This window comes from Octopus bimaculoides, chromosome 14 (genome assembly GCF_046866305.1).
Source record: "Octopus bimaculoides isolate indiv1 chromosome 14, ASM4686630v1, whole genome shotgun sequence".
Taxonomy (NCBI): domain Eukaryota; kingdom Metazoa; phylum Mollusca; class Cephalopoda; order Octopoda; family Octopodidae; genus Octopus; species Octopus bimaculoides.
The window spans coordinates 29,358,157-29,370,447 of NC_142941.1; the positions used below are offsets into that span (position 1 = coordinate 29,358,157).

Below are 12,291 nucleotides of genomic sequence, written 5' to 3' on the forward strand. Positions count from 1 at the left end.
TAAACAGTTTGAAACTTCATATACTGATGTAATTTCTCATGCTGAACATGGTTCTCTTCCAACATTTTTGATAAAATTTCGTATCTTAGTAGTTATTTCGTATTAAAGTTGCCCTATTTGGGTAATTTTAACCAATCAAAGTGGATATGAAAAAAGAAAACAATTACTTATAAAGTTACAACTAAGAACCGTAAGAAGGTAGTAAAAATATCTTTTTATTTCGAGATTTGAAAATGAACTAAATATGGGACATTTTGGGTGTCCCTGAACGGTCAGTATGGGACAGGGGACAAAATTATCAAATATGGGCCATGTCCCGTATATAAGGAACGTTTGGCCACCCTAACCTTGATATACAAAAAACCGGATGGTTGCAGCTGGAGCCCTTTTGAAAATAAGTATGAGGCAGGAACCAAAGAAGGAGGCTGCTTCGTAGTTGCGCGTCATGCTAGAAATAACTGTTACATCTTCAAATCATACCAAACCATTATAAAAGCAGCAATACGGAGGCTAATGTAGCTAGGAATACATTAAATAATGTAGCTGTAAGTTGAAAAAAATAAATAAATAAACAGGACAGTCAAGTCCGAAATGTCTTTGATCATAGTTCTGTAGCATCAGGGCTGACCTGGAACCCAACAATAACAGAAAGCTGTAATGATCACGACTGGAACGTTTTTGATCATAAATCTGCTAGATTAGGGCTGATATGCATTGGAAACATAAAATGAAAATAAATACAAAAACAACGACTCCAGACTAGAAAGAACAGCCACAACAATGACAACTGACAAGATTGCTGACGGAACCGGAAGTGAAATTTATAAATCAGCAACATTTGACGTTGTGCCTTTGTTGTTTTTAACTCATCGCTTATCATAGATACTCTGATATTCCTGAATGTAGATACTCCTATATAAATTGAAACTCCTGGACAAACCTTTAAAGTAACTTCTAGCTCATGTTCTATATTTTTTAAGGTCTGTTGGAACGAATTGTTGGCTTCTTTTTCTTTTAATATTTAATGTGTATACAAACATACATGCATGCTTTCTGAAGAATTTGTTTAATTTAATATGAAACTTAAAGTCACGAGAAAAACAATCAAGTAATACTTTACTTCATTATAATAAATATAACTCTGCACGTCTTGGGTACTCATTTTTCTTCGTAAAATTACTTACAACTTATTTTTAACATCTATGTACGTATGTATTTCTGACTTTTTATGTGACTATGTTTCGTTTCATTTTGGTAAATTGTTTTAATTCTCGGTTTCGTTCAATAACTAAAAGCAGTATGTAATTAAAATGCCTCTTTCTATATACAATGAACCTATCATCTACCTGTATTATGACCCCTCCCCCCAAATCTGGCAACTACGAAGTTAACATGAATGTTGGACAGGAAAAAAGCTTACTAAAGAATAGTGTGTTCCTGTAAGGCACCCAAGATTCGAAAGTAATTATTATAGGTTTTGTTGATGTTTATACTCACCTGATTATGAATTTAATGGACAATTTATTTTCATTAGGCCCATCTAATTAAGATCTAAACATAAAAGGATATACAAGCTAAAAATGTGTGAAATAGCTAACAGCGAATGAAGTCTAGATTAGGATTCTGCAGTGTCAATATTTTTACATCTGTTTAGTTGACTTTTTAGGGTTGAGGGTGGACACCAGTCCGCTCCTCAATTTAGCACGTTTTTTTGTCAATGAACGGGTCTTAATCGCAATCTATGGGTCCACTGTTGTTATAGTTGTGTAATATCTTTAGTCAGTATTTAATACTAATTTAAAATAATTTACTTACATAAAACGAAAGATCGCCAATATAATATGTGTTAAACCGAAAAGGTTGATCCAATTAGCACTGTTGACTTCTTATTTATGTGTTATTGTTTACACAAATTCCGGCATTTTATGCTCTACTTTCAAATTCTATTGAGGTGAGTTTTAGTTATCCACCTTCGGGGTTGGTCGATGAAATAAGTACCAGCGAAGGTATCAATTAACCCCTTTCCCCCCAAAATTGCTAGCCTTGAACCTACATTCGGTATTATGTTACTGTTAATGTACAGAACGGTTTAGTCCCCGTCAGGGCATTCCATCTCGTCTTCAATTCGGTGTTTCTATGATTATATTACCTTGTGTAGCCTTCCTGTTTGAAGACAGTAGAGATATTATTTGACGGAGATTTGACTGGTAACCGGACTAATGAATCCTTGGCCTTGAATGAAAAAATGTTTCCAGGTCGGTGGATGGCAGAAATAAAATTCAAATCTTGCTTTTTTTCCCCCCATCCTTTCATTCTGTTGGGGTGGGGTGGTTAATAAAAGACATTCTATGTGAACTGAGACTAAATAACCACCAGGTTGAAACCCAAAGCACAAGTGTCAACATGAACAATTGTTTTTAAAATTTGATTGACATACCAAGAATGTTTAGTTGATGACAATAGGCCATCATGTCTAAATGACAGTTACAGGCAGTCATCATCATCAATTTAGTTTTAAAGACCCACTCCAAATAATGACTTTTGTATAAGCTAACAATATTCACTGTCAGTTGTCTTTATGAATTTTACCCTTGTTAATTCTGATGTCTGTAATTCATTTAGCTATGTCATCTTACAAAATGATGTTTTCAGTTATATTTGTTGTCATTTAATTTTCTGTTATTTACTTAATTTTTCATAGATCTGATATCATCAGCTTTTTCTCATTCTTTTAGAGTATATAGAACAAAAAGAATTTATAAATTCTTTCATTCTTGAGTGGTGAAATTATTTGAGCTTGGTTCTACAATTTATGAAACTACTTGTTGGTTTCTATTTAGTTTAGTACAATTCTCTCTATGTCCATTTTTAATATTTTTCTGCTTCCAGATAAGGTTGGAAGAAAGGTGCTTTACTCCAAGAACAAGATAAGAATTCTCAACTCTCTGGCCCCCAAAATTATCATCTATTCACTGGATCATTGCAGCTTCCCTCAAACATGTTTATCCTTTGAAAGATACAGTACAGCTTGTAGTATGCTGGTAAGAGCTAAGCAGTCTGAAAAGCACTTTAAAATTGAATAATTGATTCCATATTATTAAGATCAATCTAAAATCTGGAGGCTGGACCCATCCTCTGAAACTTCATCATATCCTTTTTTTTTTGTCTTTACTGCATTTTGTTTTTAAGTTATTTCCTTTCTTTTTCTTCTTTTCTCTTTTTTTTTCAATCATTCTTTAACTATGGAAAATCAGCAGTTTTCTTATGAGTTTTTGCAAAAGTTATTAAAATGTAAAGCTAAAATGCTCTCTGGTGGGAAAAAATTTACTTGTGAAACATGCGGTAAAACATTTCCTGAGAATGTACAGCTTGTACGTCATGTGCGGATTCATACAGGAGAAAGGCCATATAAATGCGAACACTGTGACAAAACATTCACTGAAAAGATTAACTTGACCAGACATATTTTTACACACACTGGAGAGAAACCATACAATTGTGAGTATTGTGGAAAGGCATTTTCTCAGCGTTTTACCCTATCTAAGCACATTCTTACACACACTGGAGAGAAGCCATACCACTGTGAATATTGTGGTAAAACATTTTCTCAAAGTTCTACCTTGTCTAAACACATCCTTACACACACCGGAGAGAAGCCTTATCATTGTGAATACTGTGAAAAATCATTTTCACAAAGTGGTCATCTTTCCCAACACAGACTCACTCATTTAAAACCAAAATCTTATGACTGTGAACATTGTGACAAAAAGTTCTCAATGAATTCCACTTTAGTAATTCACAGGCGTTTGCACACTGGAGAACGCCCTTATAGTTGTGATTGTTGTGAGAAAAGCTTTATGTCAAGCACTGCTCTCAAAATACACCAGAAGATCCACAAACCAAAGAAACCTGTAGAAAGTGAACATTGATCCATCTCATTTGATTGAAACAGTAACTTTTTGTTGCATTGGTAAATCCTGTTAGAGATAAAAACACATCTCATTGTGATTATTATCTCCTCATTTGTATCAAATAATCTTATTAAGTAAGCATCTGAAGATATTTTCTAATGCTATTGTGTCCAATGTGAAAGAAAGGGGATTTAAAAAAACTCAGGATAAAGACACAGCATCTACTGGCCCTGACATCTATTCTTTTAAATTTGTTTTTTAACCCTACTGTGACCCAATTTCTAATGTAACACACAGACTGTGTTTCAGTTCACTTTAGTGAAATAGGTATTTCATTTATGAAATAGTGTTTGGAATGTAACTTAAAATACTCTTAGATAAATTCAATATAATTTAAACATCAGTGATTTTTTTTTTTTGATAAAACCAAAGGCAAGTTGGTATCAAAATTTTTTGAAGAAACAAATATGCTTAGAATTTCCACTTGAAGATAACTATTCTGAGTTAACTATTCTACAATTGAGTCAATCAACTTTCCTCCATGTATAAGAATAATATTTGTTACCATGTTTCTATTGAAATATGCTGTCTTTGCATCGATGAAAATAATGATGAATTTCAGAAATAACTTATTTATTTATTGAGCTGGGGTTTGGAACACAGATTAACATGAAATTTTAATGGAAGGTTTTCATTTTGATCACCTTAAAACAGGAAGTTTGTGTCATAGAACTAGGGATAGTCTTGGGTGGATTGATAACGAAAAGGGTTAATTAGCACTTATATACTTCTGTCTTCATCTCACATCAGTCATATGACACTGTCCTATTGGGACTGATATGAGCCCTCATAATAATAATAATAAGGGCAGCAATTTTGGGGAGGGGATAAGTTGATTACATTGACCTCAGTGTTTCACTGGTATTTAATTTATCGACCCTGAAAGGGTGAAAGGTAAAAATGACATTGACAGAATTTGAACTCAGAATGTAGTGACAGGTGAAATACCGCTAAGCATTTCGTCTAGCATGCTAATGATTCTCCCAGCTTGATGCCTTAATAATAATAAGAAGAAGAAGAGAAATGGTTGAATGAGATTGGAATAGAATGTCCTGTAGAGCTTCTGCAGAAAGTTTGCCTCTTAGGGACAAGACAGATTATCTGAAGGATCTTGTGAATATCTAATGTTATAGGTAGTAACCCACTACCCACATAAATTCTACCAGGAATAAGAATGAACCTGATTCAAATCAACAATAATAATAATAATAAAGTAGGATCATTATGTACCAGCAGAAGAAACAAGCTATATCAACACCATAATTTGATTGTTATTTCCCATTGTACACATGAAATTTAATACTTTCATGTGTAAGTAGAGGTATAGTTGACCAAATCACCTCCCCCCCACCTTCCATTTTGTTACTGTTAACTGTTTTACAACATATATTAGATTTACAACAAAATACTAGATCATGTCATAGTAAACATCTAGTCCTCCTCCTACTCCCTCAATCTGCACCAAATTCACTACATTATGTCTGACATAATTGAAACTAAAAAGAAAAGGAAAAAAACTGCAATAAAATGCTTCTTTTGATATACTTTGAGGTTTGTTGTGCTTTATTGTTGTGTCTTGTTTTCTTATTTCATTTAATGTCCATGATAGGGAAACATGAGTTATGTGGAGCATGGTGGTATATTAGAGTACATAGGGAAATATAGCATGTGTTCAGTGGTAGTCGAGCATAGTGTGTATTCTAATATGAGTGAAACATGGAGTGAAGAATGAGGAAAACCTACTGTAATTTAACATTTAATGTCAATGTTCCATGTTGGCATGGGCTGAACAGTTTGACAGGGATCTGATGGGCCCAAGGACTGCATTGTGCTCCAGTGTCTACTTTGGCATGGTTTTTACATTGAACGCCCTTTCCAATGCCAACCACTTTACAACATGTAATGGGTGTTTTATTTGTGCTGCCAGCATTTGTGAGGTTGTGCTGCAGCTTTTAAGACCACAAACCCCAAGAGAGATGGGGCAATTTTTTGCTAGGAAAATGAGTAGAGAAGGGTAACAAATGGGAGAAAAGGGCTGGAGATGAATGGGTTCTTTGCTGTATAAGTGCTACAAGACTACTCACATTTTAGAAAAGAGAATAGTAGGTGATTGGTTGGAGCTGGAAAGCAATAAAAAATAGTGGTGTTAGGGTGGACCTTCAAGGTATGAGGTGGGTAGGAATGATGGGGTTGAGTTTATTGGTTGTGAAAAGTTTCAGCACCTGTGGAGCATGTGAGGAATCTATTTCCTCAACTCATTAGAAGTGGCAGCAAATCTCACTCATATCATACTCTACCATCTTAAATGTAACTCCATTGTCCAAGTCTGAAGAAAAGATGGGATGGTTACAGCTAGAACTCCTGTGATCATAAACATGTTACGTATATTAGAAGTGAGTTGAAGCTAAATAATACAAAACATAAACTGAATGTAAAGCAGAGAAACAGATTTTATCTAAGCAAAATGAAATCAATAGTAGTATGAGATGTGTACATTATGAGGGAATCTTATGTAAGTGGCTCAACCTTTATAGAAATGGCAGTCAAGGTCCCTTCTAATTAACCCTACCATCATAAAAGTAACATGTTGAATATAACCCCAGGTAAACTAAGCCTAGTTATCAAAAAAAAAAAAAAAGACTGGAAGATCATAGCTGTAATGCCATTTATCATAGGTTTGCATAATTAGGGCCACCTTGGGGCTAAACAACCATAGTGAACTGACAAAATCTTTACTGTTGCATAAAATGCTGTTTCTTTTTTTGTTTTTCGTATTTAGTTCCATCCTTTTGTGGTCTGACTTTAAATCCTGTCATGGTCAATTCTGCCTTTCATCCTTCCAGGGTTATTAATATAAAGTACCAGTGAAATAATAGTGTTTCCTAAGTTTCTTCAAGCAAAAGATAACAGCTGAGAATCCCAAATAAATCTTCATGGTACTTGGGGTAAATTCTAATGGCCACAGTATTCCTGTGAGGATCAGAGACACCCAGGTATTTATCATCATTGTCGTTTTAATATCTACTTTTCCATGCTTGCATGGGTTGGATGGAATTTGCTGAGGTAGATTTTTCTTTGGTGAGATGCCCTTCTTGTCGCCAAGCCTCACCTGTTTCCAAATAAGCTAATATTTCCCCTTGACCACACATTTTCAGGGAAGATTGGAAATGGACTCAGCTTGCATAAAAGTGACACTCATTTACAACCATCACAGATTGTCAAGGCAAGGAGACAGTAACACAGAAACACACATTTATATATATTTATACTTATGATGGGTCTCTTTCAGTTTGTGTAACAAATCCAATCTCAAGGCTTTGATCAGCCTGGGGGTGTAGTAGAATACTCTTTCCGAAGGTGCCATACAGTAGAACTGAACCTAAAACCTTTTCCATATTTTGTGTCTTGGAATCCTTCTAACCTTAAGCCTAAAGTCAATAACTACTAATCTAAGTTGAGTTACATAGTCTTCATCTGGGAAGGACTTTGCATTAATGAGTATATGTCTTGTCCATGTTTCTGGTGAAAATGTAGTAAATCTGGCTAGTGTGCCTATCAGATAGATAAGTGATCTGAGGGTTGGCAGGTTTTCTGAAGTTGGTGTTGCAAACCATTAAACCGTTTGCATCATAGAACTCCAGCAGCCTTGTTCCTTCCTCATTTCTGGAACCAAAGCCGTAAATTCACTGGAGTGTTTTCTCGCAAAGCCATTGAAGTCCCCTGCTCCAATGAGAATGTCATTGTCTTTCGTCATTAAAGTAGTCCACAGAAGGGATTCATAGAAATGGTTCTTCTGAATAGCTGCAAATCTGACATGTGGAGCATATGCAGAGATAAATGACACCGTTATGTTAAACAGGACTAATCTTAGCTTAATGATCCTAAGACACATGCTGACTACCTATCACCTTATCCACCCATTTCTCTGCTAAAAGAATACCCATACCATCTAACCTTTCATTGCTGCTCACCCAGAACTTCCATCTGTGTCTCTTGCCTGCAAGCAGTCTAGATGAGTCTCCCCTCCATCATCATTACCTCTTGTACACAGCACACATCTACATGCCTCTGCTCAAGCATTTCAACAATCCCACCAGACCTATCATTCATTGTGCCAATGTTGATTGTGGCATCTCTGAGGTTGTGAATCTGGGAAGGTGGAGAAATGTTTTCAGCATCTGGAAAGGTCTTTGTGGTCACTTACATGAAGATAGCAGGTTCTTCGGCTTAGTGTAAGCAGGTACAGGTTGCAGCATGAGTTACAATTAAAATTTCCTTCTGTCCCATAAAGCCTTCATGGATATGCAACTGCTAGGGGAAGGGGAGGGAGAGGTTTCCAATATAATTAAAGCAACAATTATTTTCCGGCAATGTAGAAGTTGCCATATACACCATGATAATATATACTTCTGAATTATTATCAGCGTCACACTATAGTCATAGATACATAAGCATACATACATACACATAAGCACATACATGAACAAAGCATTACATGTAAAAACCTGAATGTAGGACCCACAGGCTCTTATATGCATTACATGTACCCATATAACTATGCACTCATAGACAACTCACAGGTTGTAATATTGTCAAGTGCAATATCTTTCTCTCTCTCTCTCTGGCCGGGTAACCATGTGCCTCCTCTATAGTAGGACACATGTTTCTGATCTGTTTCTCTGTCACACACTAACCTTTCATTATCTGACACAAGATCCCCTCCTCCAATGCCCCATTTCCTGGTTGGCGTTTGGAAGAGCGTCCAGCTGTAAAAACCATGTCAAAACTGACTTCGCCTGTACTGGTGCCACAGAAAAAGCACTCAGTCCACTCTGTGGAGTTGGTGTCAGGAAGAGCATTCAGTCGTAAAAACCCTGCCAAAACAAATATAATAGCCTGGGGTAGTCTTCTACTTGACTGGCTCTTGTCAAACCGTCCAACCCATGCCTGCATGAAAGGTGGATGTTAAACGATGATGATGATGATACAACATACATATAATTATGTTATATATTATATAACCATAGTTCTCCAATGAACATGCTCATATATGAGTAGAATAAACAAACATGAGCATCAATATGTGCACATGCACTTGAATCTCTTTCACAAAGGTGGAGATGAGGCACAGGTGGGAGGATCCTCCATGAAAATTTCTAAGAGAACTGAAATTGAAAGTACCTGTGGGAACAATAAATAGAGAAAGAGAGATACAACCACAATATCACAAGAAGAGAAAAAGGGGAATTTTAATTTTCTGATAGCAATTGGAAGTTGTACCTGTCAGAGAGAGATAGGGACATGTCCACTATATCACACAGGGAGAGAGAGAGAATTCAAAATGGAGAGATTAGGTGAAGCTGAAAGTTACCGAACTGGAGGAAATTCAATGTAATTTATGGTCACAAATGTATGAGGCAGTAACAGCTGGAAGGCCGAAGAATAAAACACATCCAGAATAGTGTTGTTAATTAATAACCTGCACAAAGAATTTTAATTTGTGAAGGACCTAAATGAATAACCTGAACAGGTGCGTAGTGTACCACATGTCAGACACAAAAGGATGCATGATGGGAAGGTAAACTTACAAAACCCAAACAGAAGAATGCTGGACTCCTTTACCACTACAGTCTACATCAAATATGAAGTTTGTCAAATCAAAGAAAATGAGTGGTTCCAGCTGTTTTGGCTCAATACAATATGTATTGACTGTTGTGTAGTGCCCACAAGTGAGCACTACTTAAGCAGACTTTACAATTGAAGGAATTCCAGTTGTGATCATTCCATCTTTTAAAGCAAATTTTATTAGAGTACAATATTCAAGTCTTACCTTTGTAGGCAGGGTGTTATTTAGGAGAGATCTTACTGCTATATCCAGCTGATCAAATGACCTTGTAGAAATTCCATTATTGGTCCAAGTGACTCACCTGTATCCCATTTAGGATACCACCACCCCATCATCTTTGCCTTTCATCCTTTTGGGGCCAATAAAATAAGTACCAGTTGAGCACTGGGTTGATGCTATCAACTTACCCCACCCCCGAAATTGCTGGACTTGTGCCAAAATTTGGAAAAGGAAGTTACTACTACTACTACTACTCCTACATTAGGACTTAGAGAATGGCAGTTTCAAAGAAATAAAGGAATTGTGAACTGTTGAAAAACTTCAAACTTAAGATTTAATATCAAAACATTTTCCTATTGGCAATGAATTGTCTATTTCACTGCCAGAATGTCATGATGAACTTCAGTGTTTATTTTTTTTCCTGTATCAAGAACATTATTGTAGGTACTATCCACAACATGCATCTAGCACCCATGCACACAGCATTCATGTAAATATCTATAATGAAGAAGTTAGTGACCTACAATCTACAAATAGAGAAGAATTAACTATCAAGAAATAACAATACAACTGTAATATTGCCTTGGCAGTAACTGCAACACTGAAAAAATATTTATTACACAAATACAAATTTGCCTTTAAGTTCACAAGTTAGTGAAGCACCACAGCTCTCTTTTACTTTCTATAACAACTAAAGAAAAGACTAATTTTATCTTATAGGCCATCATTACCCACAGCGAAATATATTAATGGCTGTAATCTTTGCAACAAGGTAAAATTACAAATATACACTAAAACAAAGACATTCCAAACAGAAGTAATACCATAATGAGAACAAGTTTTATTTCTTTAATATCGTATACACTTAAACTAGATTAATTTTGCCAGTTGTAGATTACACCTCCTTGGCTATAAACTAACCTACTCAGCCAGAAGTTAACCAAATAACAACCTAGATGAAGCCAACTGGAAACCTGCATCATGAGTAATAAGATGTGAAATAGCCTAGACAAATTTATTCTCACATAGGAATTGAGTTTTCTTTAGAAAATATTGTTATGGACAAAGTAGAAGTATTTGCAAACAAACATCACCATTTAACATCTGTTCTTCATACTGGCATAAGTTTTGACAGGAGCTGGTATGCTGGAGAACTGCACCAAGTTCTGTCTGCTTTGGCGTGGTTTCTACAGCTGGATGTCTTTCCTAATGCTGACCACTTTACAGATGGTAATGGGTGCTTTTTACATGGCAGCGGCTCAATTGAAGCTACCAAAGAACTTGCAAAATAAGGCCTCTCCACTGAGGTTGCATTAGTGTTGAGGAAGGTGGCTTTGTGCCAGATGATGAGAGGTTAGTGTATGATGGAGGGATAGAAATGGATGTCTTGTGGTAGAGGAGATAGATGGCTACCTCAGGTGGATAAGCGAGAGGGAGAGAGATATGTTGGGGCATATCCTTGAGTTATAGGGAAGCAAATACAAGTGAAATAGTACAGATAGGACAGGCTGAGTGAATAGGTAAGTTTGCAAGAGTGCTAAAGTAAGAGATAGAGGGGAGAGGAATGCATTATGTGGCATACACAGGTGGAAGGAGGGGATATTAGGAAGATGAGTTGTGAGGGACAGCTTAGGTACAAACTCATGTCTATAAATTGTAAAACAGCAGTTTTACATTGGCATGTAAGCAACAATGTCTGTGTAGTTTGTTGGAAGTACTTTCTGTGTAAAAGGTAATGGATTTTATGTAAATACAAACAAACAAACACATATTAATGCATCTAAAGATTTCCAACATGGGAAGAGGGCTACAAATTTGTGACTAATCAAATCAAGTACTTGGCTGTAATATTTATATTAAAACACATTATAATTAAAAAGAAGGTCACAAATATGTAAAAATATTTATTTATTTCAAAAAAGATTACAATCAAAAATATAGAAATACAGTTGATAAATAGTATGTATAAAGATATATAATATAAAAAAGGGGGTGTTTTTAAACTCAGAAAAAGTATCACAAGGTATTTTTGCTTGAAAGCACCAATTTGTCAATTTTCTCCACACGTGTGTAAATCTTTCACTAATAAACAAGTGTATATGGTATACATTCACATATACGTGTGTGTGAGTATATATATATATATACCAGATTCAACTAATCACATAACTTGGGAATCCACATATATTAAGAACAGATATTGTTGTTAAATTATGCTTTCATATATATATATATATATATATATATATATATTGAGAGAGAGAGAGAGAGAGAGAGAGAGAGCCTGATATTTGTGAACTCAAGATTTATAGGCCATAAATGAAAAACAACCTAACATAATGTTAGGTAAGTCTCAGGATCAATGCCACAAGTAAACATTCAGATATTAGACATGGTGATCAAGTTCTGGACTGAGGAGGTGCCATGTGTTCCTGGAGGACTGCTTCATACCAAATTGACTAAGAAGTTACTGGC

The 12,291-nt window shown here is 35.6% G+C and overlaps 1 protein-coding gene across 3 annotated transcripts; it reads left to right on the forward strand.

Moving 5' to 3' along the window:
- The first annotated feature begins 825 nt into the window (after positions 1-825).
- Positions 826-5,515, forward strand: LOC106875276 (uncharacterized). Of its 3 annotated transcripts, none has more exons than XM_014923387.3 (2): positions 826-1,204; positions 2,890-5,515. In XM_014923387.3, the coding sequence occupies exon 2, from the start codon at positions 3,243-3,245 to the stop codon at positions 3,927-3,929; it is 687 nt and encodes a 228-aa protein (XP_014778873.1). In that variant the 5' UTR covers positions 826-1,204; positions 2,890-3,242; the 3' UTR covers positions 3,930-5,515. The 3 variants fall into 3 exon arrangements, with proteins under 3 accessions (XP_014778873.1, XP_014778851.1, XP_014778859.1); XM_014923365.3 differs by having other exon boundaries at positions 826-980; XM_014923373.3 differs by lacking the exon at positions 826-1,204 and adding an exon at positions 1,225-1,461.
- The last annotated feature ends 6,776 nt before the right edge of the window (positions 5,516-12,291 follow it).

Bases quoted from the DNA above. Each gene is read 5' to 3' on its own strand.
- LOC106875276 (XM_014923387.3), top strand. From the start codon at position 3,243: ATGGAAAATCAGCAGTTTTCTTATGAGTTTTTGCAAAAGTTATTAAAA.